The 16,017-nt window shown below is 42.3% G+C and overlaps 1 protein-coding gene across 15 annotated transcripts in view; it reads right to left on the reverse strand.

The window, feature by feature from the left end:
* kif1b (kinesin family member 1B) overlaps positions 1–16,017 on the reverse strand; it is a 247,101-nt gene that overhangs the window by 42,255 nt on the left and 188,829 nt on the right. For all 15 annotated transcript variants that reach the window (XM_033048547.1, XM_033048544.1, XM_033048541.1 and 12 more), the window contains 7 exons: positions 13,873–13,991; positions 12,411–12,496; positions 12,180–12,309; positions 9,854–10,016; positions 7,025–7,115; positions 6,790–6,908; positions 5,802–5,857 (listed from right to left, as the gene is read on the reverse strand). In XM_033048547.1, coding sequence (XP_032904438.1) covers positions 5,802–5,857; positions 6,790–6,908; positions 7,025–7,115; positions 9,854–10,016; positions 12,180–12,309; positions 12,411–12,496; positions 13,873–13,991 — 764 coding nt within the window. The remainder of the gene's footprint in view (positions 1–5,801; positions 5,858–6,789; positions 6,909–7,024; positions 7,116–9,853; positions 10,017–12,179; positions 12,310–12,410; positions 12,497–13,872; positions 13,992–16,017) is intronic.

A 16,017-nucleotide genomic window follows, 5' to 3' on the forward strand; every position in this document is an offset into this window, starting at 1 on the left:
AATAAATTGTTTTCCACCATGGCAAACTTTGGACATACATAGTTTTAAATGCAGGTATACATAAACACAACCTAATGGGGAGAGCAGGGAAGGAGCAGTATAATTGACACATATATCTATGTTGCGTAATGAACACCTATCACCAAAGCTCGTATATTTGATTGTACATAAAAATAATTAACATTTTTGCTTAAGGAAGTCAAATGGGAGAAGGCAGGAGAATGGGGTTGAGAGAGAAAAATAGATGGAATCAAGGGATATGGGGAGAAGGCAGGCACGGGCTATTGATTGGGGACGATCAGCCATGATCGCAATGAATGGCGGTGTTAGCTCGAAGGGTCGAATGGCCTCCTCCTGCACCTATTTTCTATGTTTCTAGATCAACCATGATCGAATGGCAGAGTGGACGCGATGGTCCGAATGGCCTAATTCTGCGTCTTATGGTCTATTCTTGGGGGAGGACTTTGATGTTGGAAGAATTCCAGAAGTTCAGGGAATTACACAAAGGAAAAGCCACTAACAATGCTTTTAGAGCTAATCACGAAGAAGACTTTAATCATTGTTTCAAAATTAACGCTGGCTGCTATATTTTAGAGTTGGGTTAAACCTACCGATAAACTAGATCACCTTGCACTTCCAAGGGAGTTCTTTACAAAAAAAAAACCTTGCTGCTGATTTACAAAAGGCAGACAGCTGATTGAGATGAGGAGAGTGTTCAGCTATCACAGGGCGGCAATCAGCAATCTTGAAGCGAACCGTTAATTTAGCCATCAAATAGGTTTCTTCCGAATAATGATTTATTTATGAAACTAAATATTGCCTGAATAATATCATTTTTTTTAAATGCAAAGCAAGGCAAGGACTATTTTTAGTTCCAACCGTTATGTCAAGGGCCATGTACCATGATAATATATTGTATCACTGTTTAGTATACATTTATTCCTATGTTGCTGCGTTAATGTGCCTGTAAAGCTGCAACAAGTAGGAATTTAATTGTTCCATTCCCGTGTCTATGATAATTAAACTCGCTCAATTATATCTTAACACAAAGGTTGCAAAAGGAAAAGCAAACAAGGTGAATCCAAAAGTTGCAATCAACATCCCTTGATCACCTCTACCACAATCCAGTGAGTTTCATTTCTAGATTAGTTTTTTTTACACTGATTTATTTTATGCTCCTTGCTCTGCAGCCAAAAAAATGATTACAATTCTTGTCAAGAATCCTGGAGATTCCCAGCGCTGCGTTTCACTTCATTCCTCAAATAGTCTTCTCTTTCACGATTCAATCCAATTACATCATTGCAGAATGTAATTCCACTTTTGATGGTTTTCCCAATTATAGACTCTGTTATGCCCTCTTTATCAGCTCTTTTGTAAGTTTAGAGATGTAGTGTGGAAACGGACCCTTCGGCCAACAGTCCATGCTGGCAATTGATCACCTGTTCACACCATATTATCCCACTTTCTCACCCTCCCCCCACCGGGCAAATTTACAAAGGCCAATTTACCTACAAGCCTGCAAATGATTTTATCAACTGATTCACTGATTTAAAGATCCAGCATGGAAATAGGCCCTTCGGCCCATCGAGTCCACACCAGTCATCGATCACCCGTTCGCACCAGTTCTATCTTATTCCACTTTCTCATCCATTATGGGCAATTTACAGTGGGCCAACTATCCTAGAAACCCACACGTCTTTGGGATGTTGGAGGAAACCGGAGCACCCGAAGGAAACCCACGCAGTCACCGGGAGAGTGTGCAGACTCCACACACGCCACACCCTAGGTCAGGTTCCTTGCGCTGTGAGGCAACTGCTCTACCGGTTGTGACACTGTGCCGCCATTAAATGATCTTCCTAAGAACATTCCTACAATTAATCTTCCTTTGTACAGGTATTTCTGAAACTGAACATTTGCTTGTCAAATTATATTTTCTTTGACCAACAGTAAGAAAAGATTTATTGCATGTTGTCACCTTATCCAATCCAGAATCTCATGACAACAGAGATCGCTAAATTAGTTACTTTCTGATTGAACGTTTATCCCATTTAAAAACAAATAAACAGCAAATTTAGCCCGTGATCTCTTTAGCCCATGATCTCTTTAGCCCTTAATTTAGCCCTCAACGTCTCAGCTTAATAAAACGTGTTGAATTTTTTGGTTCTTGATAGATCGCAACATTTCATCGTCCTACAAATTATAAATAGGAGGAAGCTGCTATTAGGAAATTAAAATCAAGATTCACAAAGAGGCACCTTAACTAATATAGATATTTCTTGACTAAAATAGATTAAACACAGAATCTGGACAGTTGAAGGTAAACTTCAAAGGAAGGAATATTCTTTCAATAGAAAATCTGGAACCAGGATATTTGACATTTTCTACAGCTTCAAATCCTGATTCATTTGATTTGACCGACACTTAAGAATTTTAGTGGTTGAAGGTGGTGGCGGAAGAGGAGGGGATGGAAATGAAATGAAACAAATGACTGGCTTAATATTGAAAGGCAAGTGAAATCTGCTTGTCAGGGCTAAAGCTATGCTTACTTATTGGCCAGAGATTGTACTCATCTCTGGTTCCATTGAGTATAATGGCATGAAGTCTGCTGACTGTTTCTGCTGACTGGATAGCACGCAACAAAGGCTTTTCACTGTACCCCGGTACATGTGACAATAAACTAAACGGAACTGAAGTGATCAATAGTTGGCATGGACTCGATGGGTCGAAGGGCCTGTCTCCATGCTATATCTGTAAAACTAAAACTAAACGTAGACAAGGGACAATTTTTTTTACCTCTTAAATGTTGGGGAAATGAATGAACAAAATAACTAACAGCGGTATTATTTTTTAAGCTGTAGGTTGGAAAAAGAGTGTTCACAAAACAACTCTCTTTTTACATGGAGCAACAATGGCAATGGCTGATACACTTGGACACACCATGAGCGGACAAGTGCAGCGGGTAGAACTGCTGCCTCACAGCGCGAGAGACCCGGGTTCAATCCTGACCTCGGGTGCTGTCTGCGTGGAGTTCACACATTCTCCCTGTGACCGCATGGGTTTCCTCCGGGTGCTCTAGTTTCCTCCCGCACGCCAAAGACGTGTGGGTTTGTAAGTTAATTGGCCTCTGCAAATTGCCCCCTAGTGATGAGAAAGTTGGACAACATAGAAAATAGTGCGAACTGGTGATCAGTGATCGGCATAGACTTGGTGAAGCAAAGGATGTGTTCCCCTGCTGTATCTGCAAGACTGAAACTAAACCAGGGACCAATATTTCCCCTTAAATGACAGGGCAATGAATGAACAAGATAATCAACAGTGATAGTAGGTTTTAAGATGTGGGTTGAACTTCACACACAGAGGAATTATCTACACACTCTTTCTACACACAGAGGTCTTATTTCACTACGGTACACTGGCTGATCACAAAGCTGCAACTTTGCTACATCCAAAATACAAACGGGTGTGTGACAGGGACAGACTACACTAAACGGGATCTTTAGATGTCGCTAATTTGCCATGGCTCTGCACCAGTTACCAACCATGATGTTTTGGGACTTTCAGTATGTGACAGGTGGGAAGTGGATGCAAAAGGAAAGCCGGCAGCTGATCGGCGGTGTTGATGAACGGGCCGGCAGCAGATGTAACAAACGTGTTGGCATTCTCAGACAGAGCATCAAGCAACTGCACATTGACATAGCCAGACATCAGATATCTAATCAACTCAATCTTTCGGTAATGGTCTGAAATGGAAGAGAAATCACAGGAGGTGGGTGGTAGGTGGTGGGGGGGAGATCATGGGTTGTGGGAAAGGAAAAAGGAACGAACAGAAAAATATTTAACATGCAAAAATAGAAATAGAAAAATGTTTAACACAAAAATAAAATTATACATGTTTTGTTGTGAAAGCTTTGAAATTAATTATAACTCTTTGCAATAGTAAACCTTAGAGATTACCATAAAATGTGCAGGTGCATGAGATTTACAGCATTACATGAATGTTAATGGTCTTTCCGTTCGGTAAGCCATGCTCAGGAAACTATTCAAATTACTGAATATCCATCTGAAAATTATTGTCTTAGTGACATGAGATGAAGACCTAATTTCGGGTTAAAAAAAAAAAATGTATTCATTTTTTTGTGATGTGGCCACATGGTGATGCAGCGGATAGGGCTACTGCCTCACAGCACCAGGTTCGATCCTGACCTTGGGTGCGGACTGTGTGAAGTTTGCACGTTCTCCCTGTGACCGCTCACGTTTCCTCCAGGTGCTCCTGTTTCTTCCCACATCCCAAAGATGTACAGGTTTGTAGGTTGATTGGCCTTCTGCAAATTGCCCCAACCATGTAGGGAGTGGGTGAGAAAGTGGGATAACCAAGAACTAGTGGGAATGGGTGATCAACGATCGGCGCGGACTTAGTGGGCCGAAGGACCTGTTTTCATGTAGAAACAAGGAACTGGTGCTCCACATACACCATCTGGGGCAAGGATGGACCATTTCCTTACCCGTAGGACATCACTTTAAACCAACATTCCTGTGGTTTTTATGCTCATCATTTGCAGATTATGAACGGAATTGAAATTCATCAGCTGCCATGACAGGGTGAGAACCCTGCTGTTGGATTGTTGCAAAGTATGGTCTCTTTCATTGCCACGCCACTCTCATTGCCACACCTCATCATTATATTTATTTTGAAAATTAAATGTTACACATATCTTCATCAGGTATGGAATACAAATAAAATATTGAAGACAGGGTTCGATGTTATAACATTTAAATCACGACAGAAGGACTTTGAGATCAATAACAATAATGAACTAGAACACAGTTAATAGTTTTATTTCTTTACTGAACATCGGTGTGTGGCCCAGCACTCAACTGAGGGGTCGGAGTGAAGACCATTAAATAGGAAATAGGAGGAAAAGTAAATAGTCCGGACTGCACCGTACAAACAAATGACAAAGTTCTCTTTCTATCCTACATGAGCGACTGAAAGATAAAGAAGCAGAGGATGGTGGAGGCAGAGGGAAAGGAGGGGAGAAGGATAAACAAGAGGGAGAGATGGATGAGAGAAAGGGGAGGGGTGGTGAGAGAATGAAAGGGGAAAGAAAAATGGGAGAAAAATAGATGTTCAATGTCGGCATTGAAAATTGCCAGTCCAATCAGCTGAATGCTTTTATTTGTATCTGGGACGTTGTTGTCAATGTGGCCATAACATATTGGCGGTGAAGGAACATTCAATTGTGGGGTTTCGGAGGCAAATGGATATGCAAGGAATTGAGAGGTCTGGTGAATGTGCAGGCAGGTGAGATTAGTTTATCTGTACGACATGCTGCATGGACATTGTGGGCCGAAGGGCCTGTTCCTGTGCTGTACTTTTCTATGTTCTAATAAGCACCAACTCCCCAGGGTAGAACTGGCCAGGTGAAATCATTGTAAGTATAAGTTTATTGGCCAAGTATTCACATACAAGGAATTTGCCTTGGTGCTCTGCCCGCAAGCGACAACTTGACATACAGTGACAGTTAGGAATGACACATAAAACATTGATAATAAAACATTATCGATTAAGCAGATTTTAAAAAATCATGGTCTGTGAACTGCTACCTGTACCTTAGTGAAACTTATGAGAAATTAGTTCTCCATTTTGCAAACTTGATCATAAGCAGAATAGCCTGTGAGAATTTATTATTCAAATATCTCATAAATGATGAGACAAAATATTGGAGTTGACTGCAATTTCTCCATTTATACACAATTAAAATCTTATTTCACATTACCAGGGAACTTCCATTCAGACTCACCTGGTTTTGAGAGAGGCATCGGAGGAGGGAAATATTTGCGTGCTGGTTGTGGTGTTCTAGGGAAACAAACATTAAAGAGGTGACTTTATTCTTTAATCTTCAGTATTTCACCCCCTCCTCCAGTAAGATCTTACTGAATTGTATACAAAGCAAAGAATGTTATATATCCAGGTACAGAGAGTCATACCACAAGGGAACAAGCCCTTCAGCCCCGCTTGACCATATAACTAAGATGCCCTAACCCCAATTGCCTGCATTCGGCCCAGATCCATCTAAACCTTTCCTGTCCATATACAGTATCTGTCTGTGTATAAATGCGATTATAGATTCTGCCTCAAATACCTCCTCTGGCAGCTCGTACCATATACTGAGTGAAAAAGTTGCCCCTCAGGTTTGTATCAAATCTTGCCCCTCTCACCTTCAAGTCTTCTTGTTCTTGATTCCCCTCGCTTGGATAAAAGACTCACCCTATCTATTCCCCTCATGATTTTATACACCTCTAGAAGATCATTCCACCGTCTTTGGCAGTCCAAGGAATAACATCTTAGCTTGCCCAACCTCTCCCTGTAGCTCAGCTTAAGTCCTTGCAACATCCTCATACATCTTCTCTGCTCTCTTTTTAGCTTAACAACATCCTTCCTTGAGCAGGGTGACCAAAATTGAACACAGTCCTCCAAGTGTGGCCTCACCAACATCTGTAACATAGCATCCCAACCTCTATGCTCTATACCCTGCATGACGAAGGCCAATGTGCCAAAAGCTTTCTTGACGACCCCATCTACGTGTGACGTCACTTTCAGGGAACATGTAACAATAAAGTACCACTGGACAATTCAAATGTTGCCTAACCCAAGTCCTATACAGCTGCCTCATGACATTCTAACTCTTTTACTCAAAGTCCCGACCAATGAAGGCAAGCGTGCCATACCAAATTCAATGATTTAGTTCATGTATGGCTGGAAAACCTCTGCATTGATCTTAATCTTACCTGATAAAATCCTGTCCTTGGAAATAATAAGGGTACTGCTGATAATGTCCAAACACCTCAAACACAATGGGCTTGGTCTTGATGTATTCAGAGAAGGATTCCGTTACTTCGACAGCAATCTGAGTGGATGACAAAGGCCATGTCACAAGGCAAGTTCACGGAGACTTGTTACAACAATTAGCGCACTGACATGACCGGTGACGGCATGGGCCAATGTTTCCTAACTCAGACTCACGTTCTGTACGTGGTAAAAGCCGAGGGGTGTTCCTCGACCGCCGTTCTTTAGGGGCTCCGTGGAGAAGGCCTCGTCATGGCGATGTAGGAAACTGTTCAAAAGAGCGAAAATCATCGTAAATCAACTAATACCCCAATTAAAATTAGAAGGCGTGGGTTGGTTGAAGGAGGGGAGGAATCGTATACAAGCGGAATGTTTAGACACTAAAAACAACAATTCCTACCTTTCGGCCCTTGGTTCTACCTAAGGCATGAATGATTTGGCTTCACTTCACGGCATATAAAAAAAAATGAGTGTTTGGCAAAGTCGTGGTGTTCATAGTTATTAAAAACGATCTCTCGCCTACACTTGGGGCAATGTACAGTGGCCAATTAAACTACAAACATGCAAATCTTTGGGATGTGGGAGGAATCCGGAAGCACCCAAAGGAAACCCAGGTGTTCACAAGGAGAACGTGCAAACTCCACAAAGGATCGAACCCGGGTTTCTGGCTCTACCCGCTCGCCACTGTCGCCTTCATCTGCCACTTGACTTTAAAAAAAGTCAAATTTTTGCATGTGAAAATTTGCACATGCATCAAAACTACAAAAGTACATAAAATCCGAATGTTGCATTTTGTCAAACAGAGTAAGAAAACTGCAACAGATAATGCTCGGATGGCTGATCCAGTGAAAGCGATGAGCCCTTGGTATTTCCACTAGATGGTGCATTGTACTGCATTAGTGAACTCCGCCTTTAAAGTAAACAGATACTTCACTTTAGATACAGCGCAGATTCAGGCCCTTCGGCCAACCTAGTCCACACCAACCAGCGATCATCTCTTTACTAACACTATCCTATACACGATGGACAATTTCCAATTTTGTTTACTGAAGCCAATTAGCCTACAAACCTGTATGTCTTTGTAACGTGGGAGGAAATCGGAGCATCTGGAGAAAACCCGCGCGGTCTCAGGGAGAACGTATAAACTCTGTACAGACAGCACCCATAGTCAGGATCAAACCAGGATCTCTGGCGCTGTGAGGCAGCACCTGTACTGCTGCGCCACTCTGCCTTGGTCAGGGAAGGAAATGGAACTGCATCGGTTTACTTAGTACTCTTGACAGCAAGTCAGAGTACTTATAAAAGCAGCAAAAGGGTTGGGGGAGGGAAGGAATGGTGGGTGTGTTTGGAACCGATAGTTTAATGGTACTTAAGCTACAGTGTGGAGGAAACTCAGGCACTTTCCTGATCAGATCATTAAACAACAAACAGCTCTGAGATTTCCTCTGAAGTGCAGCAGTGGAGTGAGCACTGGTCCATGGACAACACATGATGCATGGCAAGTGCTGATCCTTCCAGTGAGTGGACAAAATGATTGTTATTCTTCTATTGTTTTCCCTGGAATATTCTTGGTTGATTGGAGACATAATAGAAGTATATCAAATTATGCAAGGCATGGAGGGGGTAGACAGTCAGAACCTTTTTCCCCCAGAATGGAAATGTGAAATACTAGAGGGCATAGCTTTATGGTGAAAGGAGATATACGGGGCAAGCTTTGCTTTGTTGTGATTTCTATCCATCCATCCATCCATTTATTTGTCTATTTATTTATCTGTATTCATTTATTTAATGTTTTATTTATTTAAACACCTACAGAGGGTAACATGCTGCCAAGGATGGTGGTGGGCGTAGATCTGATGGAGCTGTTTAAGAGACTTCTTGGATAGGCACATGGACATGCAGGGAATGGAGGGATATGGATCATGTACAGGCAGATGAGAACAGTTTAGCTTGGTGCAAACAACAGCCTGTTCTTACACTGTGTTGCTTTATAGCCACCAGTTGTTCAAGATTCAAGATTCAAGAGAGTTTATTGTCATGTGTCCCAGATAGGACAATGAAATTCTTGCTTTGCTTCAGCACAACAGGATATAGAAGGCATGAATACAGAACAGATCAGTGTGTCCATATACCATTGTATAAATATATACACACATGAATAAACAAAACAGATAAAATGCAAATAAACAGATAATGGGCTATAAATGTTCAGAGTTTTGTTTGAGGAGTTCAATAGCCTGATGGCTGTGGGGAAGAATGGGGAAACTATAGGTTCACATGCTTAAGAATATTATCAGCTTAACTCACGCAGTCAAATGGAGAAGAGGATGAATTTCTTTAGCCAGAGGGTGGTAAATCTGTGGAATTCATTGTCACAGATGGTGGTGGAGGCCAAGACATTGGGTATTTTTAAGGCAGAGACTGATAGGTTATTGATTAGGGAGATTGTCAAAGGTTATGGGGAGAAAGCAGGAGAATGGTGTTGAGGGGGTAAGATAGATCAGCCATGATTGAACGGCGGGGTAGACTCGATGGGCCAAATGGTCTAATTCTGCTCCAATGTCTTATGGTCTAAAAGGACAAGGCATTTGTGTGCAGTCAAAAGTGCTGGAGAAACTCAGCGGGTGCAGCAGCATCTATGGAGCGAAGGATCTATTTCCTTCACTCCATAGATGCTGCTGCACCGCTGAGTTTCTCCAGCACTTTTGTCGACCTTCGATTTTCCAGCATCTGCAGTCCCTTCTTAAACACAGACATTTGTGTGCAATCGTTTACAGAATCAACCTTCTCTCCAGAGATGCTGCCTGTTTTACTCCAGCTGAGTTACTCCAGCATTTTGTGACTATCTACAGAATGTCCCTCTTCCCATATAACTCTCTGCGAAGAGATTCCATGATTTGTGCACCAGCTGAATCTACAGCGCAGTGTTGCTGCACTTGGTACATTTGGGACGATGCTTGCGAAGGGATCTAGAATGTGGAGTACATTTGCAAAGCAGATGCTTACTTGAACTGACAAAAGATGTCTGCGTATTCAGCCGGGATCCCACTGGCTTGCAACACCGTCACCCGGAAAGTGAAAACGCTGCCGATTTTTAGATGTTCAACGCCTTCATCAGATATCCCCTCGGAAGATAACTTGGGGTCCAATTCCGTACTTGATTTAAAACCTGTTGTCCAAAAGGCACCAAAACAATTGCAACGAGTTATTAAACACAACACAATTCATTTCAAATCAGTAAGTATGCAATGCAAACCAAATTGGACCAGATTAATAACCCCTCTTTCATTAAACCTATTGCTTGCTTCCACGTTTAATATGCCCAGGCAAAACCAAATACAAAATGCTTCACAAAACAGATATATTAAACTACGTCCAGACCAAAAATAAACCATAGTAAATAAACCCAGCTCATGGCCAGATCACACTAGGATCAAATGCCATAGGATTAAAATTCACTTGGAAAACTAATTTATTAATCAGAAATGCATTTTGCTAATTTTCAAATTATCATGTCACCTCAAAATTGGGATCATACTTTAATACTTGTAATAGTAAGGACAATAGGAGTTAAAAAAAGAAAGGATGGTAACCGGAGAGAAGGTAGGCCCCTTCAAGGATAAAGGAGGGAACTTACACTTGGAATGATGGGATGTAGATGAGGTACTAATGAGTGCTTTGCGCCTGTATTCACCAAGGAGAAGGGCATGGAGCACAATGAGATCAGTGTGGAGAATACTATTATGCCAGGGCAGCTTGAGATAAAGGAGCTGGCGGGGTTGAGGGTGGAGAGATCTCCAGGGTCTGGTGAGATCGATCTCAGATTATTGAGAACCACGAGGAGATTGCCTGGGCCTTGACGAAGATCTTGGTGTCTTCTCTAGCCACAGGTGAGTTCCTGGAGGATGAGAGTAGCCAATGTTGTTCTCATAACATTGAAAGAGGAAGTGGCGATAATCCAGCAAATTATCGGCCGGCGAGGCTCACAACAGCCGGCGGGAAGTTATTCGAGAGGATTCCTCGCATTTGGAATTGGCTAATTAAGGACAGTCAACATGGCTTTGTCTGCGGCAGGTCATGTGTTATAAATCTGATTTAAGATTTTTTTGAGGAGATATCAAAGGTGATCGATGAGAGTGTAGTAGTAAAGTTGTCTACATGGATTTTAATAAGGCATCTGATAAACGCTCATGGTTGGTTTATCCAGAAGATTAAAATGCACGGGAGCCATGGTGACTTGGTTGCTTTGATTCAGAATGGCTTACTCAGGATGCAGAAAGTTGTGATACAACAGTGTTATTCTGGCTAGAGGTCTGATTCCCAGCGGAGTTCCGCAGTGCTGACAGCACTGATGTTTGAGATGGATCTCAATGAGGTAGATAGGTTGGTTAGTAAGTTCGCAGATTACACCAAACTTGGAGGTTACAGACTGTTAGGAATGCTCTCAAAGTGTACGGCAGGAATATAGATCAGCTGCAGAAATGGACGGAAAAATGGCAGATGGTGTTTAATCCGAGTAAGGGTGAGGTTTTGGCACTTTGGCAGAATGGTCATCAACATTCCATCATGCCTTACTGTATATCTCCTACCATACATGACGTTCCCAAATGCAGTACTTTACACTTGCTGGGATTAAATTCAATCTGCTAGTGCTCTGCCGAACTTTGTGTAGCACAGGCACTGTGGGCCGAAGGGCACATTCTTGTGCTGCATTGCTCGATGCAAGTCTATTCAGGCAACGCCTACTGCCCGCCTTCATCAATCTTCTTCGTCGCCTCCTCAAGAAACTCAACCAAATTAACAAGACAGGATTTGCCTTGCATTAAGCTACCCCATCACTGGTCCAAAATGTTCCACCACTCACATCCTCAACCGTCCCAGTTTTACTTCTGCGGGTCAAGTACTGCACCATCTCTCGTGGGATGCCCAAACATTGCCTCAAAATCTCTCTTACCCTCAAGTTACACCCATCCAAGCCCCTTGTGCTACGACAATGACAGTCAAAATTGACTCAGTTAAAATCCCCTGCTTTCTAGAAGGTAGATTAAGTACGGCTAAATGATTCTTTAGGCATCAGATCTGCTCACTACTCCACAATACTTAGTAAGATTTTGAAGACATTCTCAACAGGAAGATTTATCCAGCTGGCTGTATTACGATTCACATTACTAAACCCTGACAAGGTAATTGAAATGGCTTTCCCCTTTGATGACGGATTACACTGAATATTGCAAAGAAGTTGACGTCAATTAATTCCATTGTCTGGTAAATCAATTACCAGCCAGCGGAAGGCTGTTAGTGAATTTAGTAGGGCTTGCTGTAAATGCTTTACCGTACTCGTTGAATCTGTTCATCTCCTCTGATGGGGTTACCACATCTGTACTTTGACCTTGCCCTTCCACAATCCTGAGTTCCTCCATCGACAGCCCTGAGCGTGACATTACCATGGAAGAAATGCCACTCTGCAAAGACAGCAACATGGTGGTGAGAACCTACAGCGATCGACATCCATTGGCGTACAACTCAACTGCGGCGGGCGGGCGGGGTTGACAGATTGCCATACCTCTCTGTAGTACTCATCGTCGAATGAGATTTTAGCAGTCCCGGACTGACGCACGCCCGATCCATAATCTGGGGCCTCTTCATCAGCTGCAAGTTGAGTTATAAACATTCAGGTGAGCTCCAAACTGTCACACAAACTACACAAGGCAATAATAAGAGGAGATGGCTGAAATACTCAGCGTGGGCAGCATGGTGGTGCAGCGGTAGAGTTGCTGCCCCACAGCTCTAGAGACCTGGGTTAGATCCTGACTACGGGTGCTTGTCTGTGCGGAGTTTGTACGTTCCCCCCGTGACCGCGTGGGTTTTCTCCGGGATCTCAGGTTTCCTCCCACACGCCAAAGACGTACAGGTTTGTAGGTTAATTGGCTTGGTAAAATTGTAAACTGACCCTAGTGTGTGTAGGATAGCGTTAGTGTGTGCAGGGATCACTGGTCGACACAGACTCGGTGGTATGATGGACCTGTTTCTGCACTATATCTCCAAACTAAACTAAATTAAAGCTTTGGCAGAATTGCCGGAAGGGAAGAACTGTTGATTCCACCCACCCCAGTAAGTACCTGACCTGTTGAGCATTTTCTATTGTTTAGCTTCATTTAGTTCAGAGATATAATGTGGAAACAGGTCCTTCGGCCCACCGAGTCCACACCGACCACTGATCCCCGTACACTAGTTCTATCCTACGTACTAGAGACATTTTATATCAAAGCCAAGTGACCTACAAACCTGTACATCTTTGGAATGTGGGAGGAAACAGGAGCACCTGGAGAAATCCACTGGGTCACGGAGAGATCACACAAACTCCCTACAGACAGCACCTGTAGTCAGGATCTTGGATCAAGCCCAGGTCTCAGGCCCTGTAAGGCAGCAACTCTATCTCTGCGCCACTGAGCCACCCTCATTGTAGAAACAAGGAACTGTAGTTGCTGGTTTACACCAGGCACATCAGTCAAAAGGACCCAGACCCAAAATGCCACCTATCCATGTTGTGCAGAGATGCTGCCTGACCTGCTGAGGTACTCCCAATACTTTGTGTCCTCTGAGCATTTCCGAATATGCTTCAGCCTCTGCAACAATGCTGGGGAGATGGAAAGAAACTCTCAGCAGTTGAGCGCACTGTTGTTTTATCTTTTACAATACAGACAACAAAATTACAATTGTAGTTGACACCAGTAACTGCAGGTGATGGTTTGCAAAAAAAAAGGTGCTGGAGTACATCGTGGCTCAGGCAGCATCTCTGGAGAACTTAGATAGGTGACGCTTTATTACAATGATACTGTGTTTAGGTTTAAGAAATCACAGAAAGTATTGAAATCAAATCATTACTTTGGATAAAGCAGTAAAATCAATTCATGCATCAATTAGATTTAACATTACTACGATCCTAAGATGGCATGTGAGGGATAGCACCAGGCTATCTATGTCATCGGCCTTCAACCATGACAAACCAGGCCATGTAAACCCACCTGTGATGGCCTGAACCCCCACTCGGAGGAACCCCCGGACCTCTCCCTTCTCACTAACTATAGCAATTCTGTGAACAAGGGGGACGGGATACAGCAAATTGCTGAGGTAAACAAATGCTCTGTGGAGAAAGAAAAAGAGAAACAGGAACAGCACATTATTTAATTAAAGTCACAAATGCCGCATGAACATACACAACACCTAACAGCAGGGATGTGCAGATATTGTTGAATCATATCTCTTTTAGAAATCGGCATAATCAAGTCCACATATTGGATTCCATGACATCTTTGATCTCCGATGAAATTGCAAAGAACTATTTCCAATTATTTTTCCTGCAGGAAACATCATTCAAGTAGATTTCTAGTTAAAGATATCCACAGAACGTACGAGGTTGCTGGAAAGGCAAACTTAGCTCATTAAGTATCAAGACTATGCAGGGAAAATGCCTCACTGAAGGGTTTAGATGTGTGTTTTGAGAAACTCGACACATAGTACAACATAGCTTGCCAATGTCAATGAATTTTAAAAAATACCTTGTTAGGAATGGTATGATCAGCCATGATCACATTGAATGGCGGTGCAGGCTCGAAGGGCCGAATGGCCTACTCCTGCACCTATTTTCTATGTTTCTAGGAATCCTATGAAGCCATCAGGAATTCTTTAATTCAAGATCAATTTGAATTCTCGTAATCTGGATTTAAAAAAACTTTCATGTTATTTTGATTTGCTGAACATGTTTAATTGGAGTTAGTCATCCAAATAATATGGGAAGACCAATTTGCCAAGATTGTTCAGATTTGTAAACTCAAGCTAGAGTTTAGCCCAGCTGGTTCTGCGCATTTATAATATGTGCCCATTAACTGAATGAAGGCAGGCTGAAGGTGACATGCTTGAAGCAGCAGTCTGAGGTGGAGTACAGATGACAGCCAACTTTACTGAAGGGATCGTAGGGATTGTGCCCATTAGTCAGCAACTTAACACGCTGTGTTGGCAAGTTGGGTGATTTGCTACATGCTATTGATCCTATTTCTCTACGTTACACCCATCCCAAACTCTTTACTTAAGCTGGACGACACAATTAGAAGCAGAAGATAACTGAAGGAATTGTACCCTTGATTTTAAGATGCAATAGCAGAATCACACTTAAATGCCACTTTTAGTGAGGCTTCAGAAGGCAATGCTTCATTACTTAATAGGATATCTGCAAATTCCTGCTGTTTATATGGATGGGTTTATGAACATTAATAATTAAGGCCTATTATTGCCTCAACCCACTTCCACCCCCCCTCCCCCCCATCACCGTTGCCGAGTGTACTTGTTTACCAACCCACACATTTTCCAACTGTGGGAGAGGGAAAGGGAGGGAGAGAGAGAGCTGTAAAATGAAAGCTAAAAGGAAAAGTGAACCATAATCAGACAGAAATTAACATTGTAAAAAACAGGGGGAAATTATGGCAAACTAGCATTATGAAGATTAAAAATGAGACATAAAAAAAGGACCTAAAATGGAACAAAACAAGAATTGCATGAGCCTTATTCAGTCTGCTTCGAGTCAGTAAGCACACTTACTACAAACGATCATCGGAAAGAAAGGAAAAAATAAGCAAAAAAGCACTAATGTTTACAGATTTAATAATCAAAAAGAATCCAAAAGAGGTTGGCAGGATTAATTAGTATCTGTTGCAGCATTTATCAGCACAACTAGACTGTAGTAAGGCATGGTAAAAAATAATTGAAATTATGATACCATAATTGCAGTCTGTAAATTATTGCAATGTGTTTCCCAGCTACCTCCAATGTAGAAATTGTATTTTGCAGGCCTTGTTGAGTGTGAAAGGCCTAAGAACGTTTAGAATGCCTTACTGTCATTCCATCCTGCACTCTTCCTCACACAAGATCTGCTGAGCAAGCGTATTGACTTTTTTTTTGGAAAGCACGAGCAAACTGGAGAAATTTTGGAAATTGCCAAGTCGTCCACAGGAACAATGTCACCCTGGTGAAACGCAACTTGAGATTCATAGTAACGTCTACGTTTAATGTGCCTCCCTTTAAGCAGACTGAAGAGGATGAAACAATATCGGCAGTAAGATTGGTGAGGCAAAAAAAATGGCATGTCGATAAACAAATTCCAAACAAAACAATCG

This window comes from Amblyraja radiata, chromosome 31, assembly GCF_010909765.2.
Source record: "Amblyraja radiata isolate CabotCenter1 chromosome 31, sAmbRad1.1.pri, whole genome shotgun sequence".
NCBI classification, from domain to species: domain Eukaryota; kingdom Metazoa; phylum Chordata; class Chondrichthyes; order Rajiformes; family Rajidae; genus Amblyraja; species Amblyraja radiata.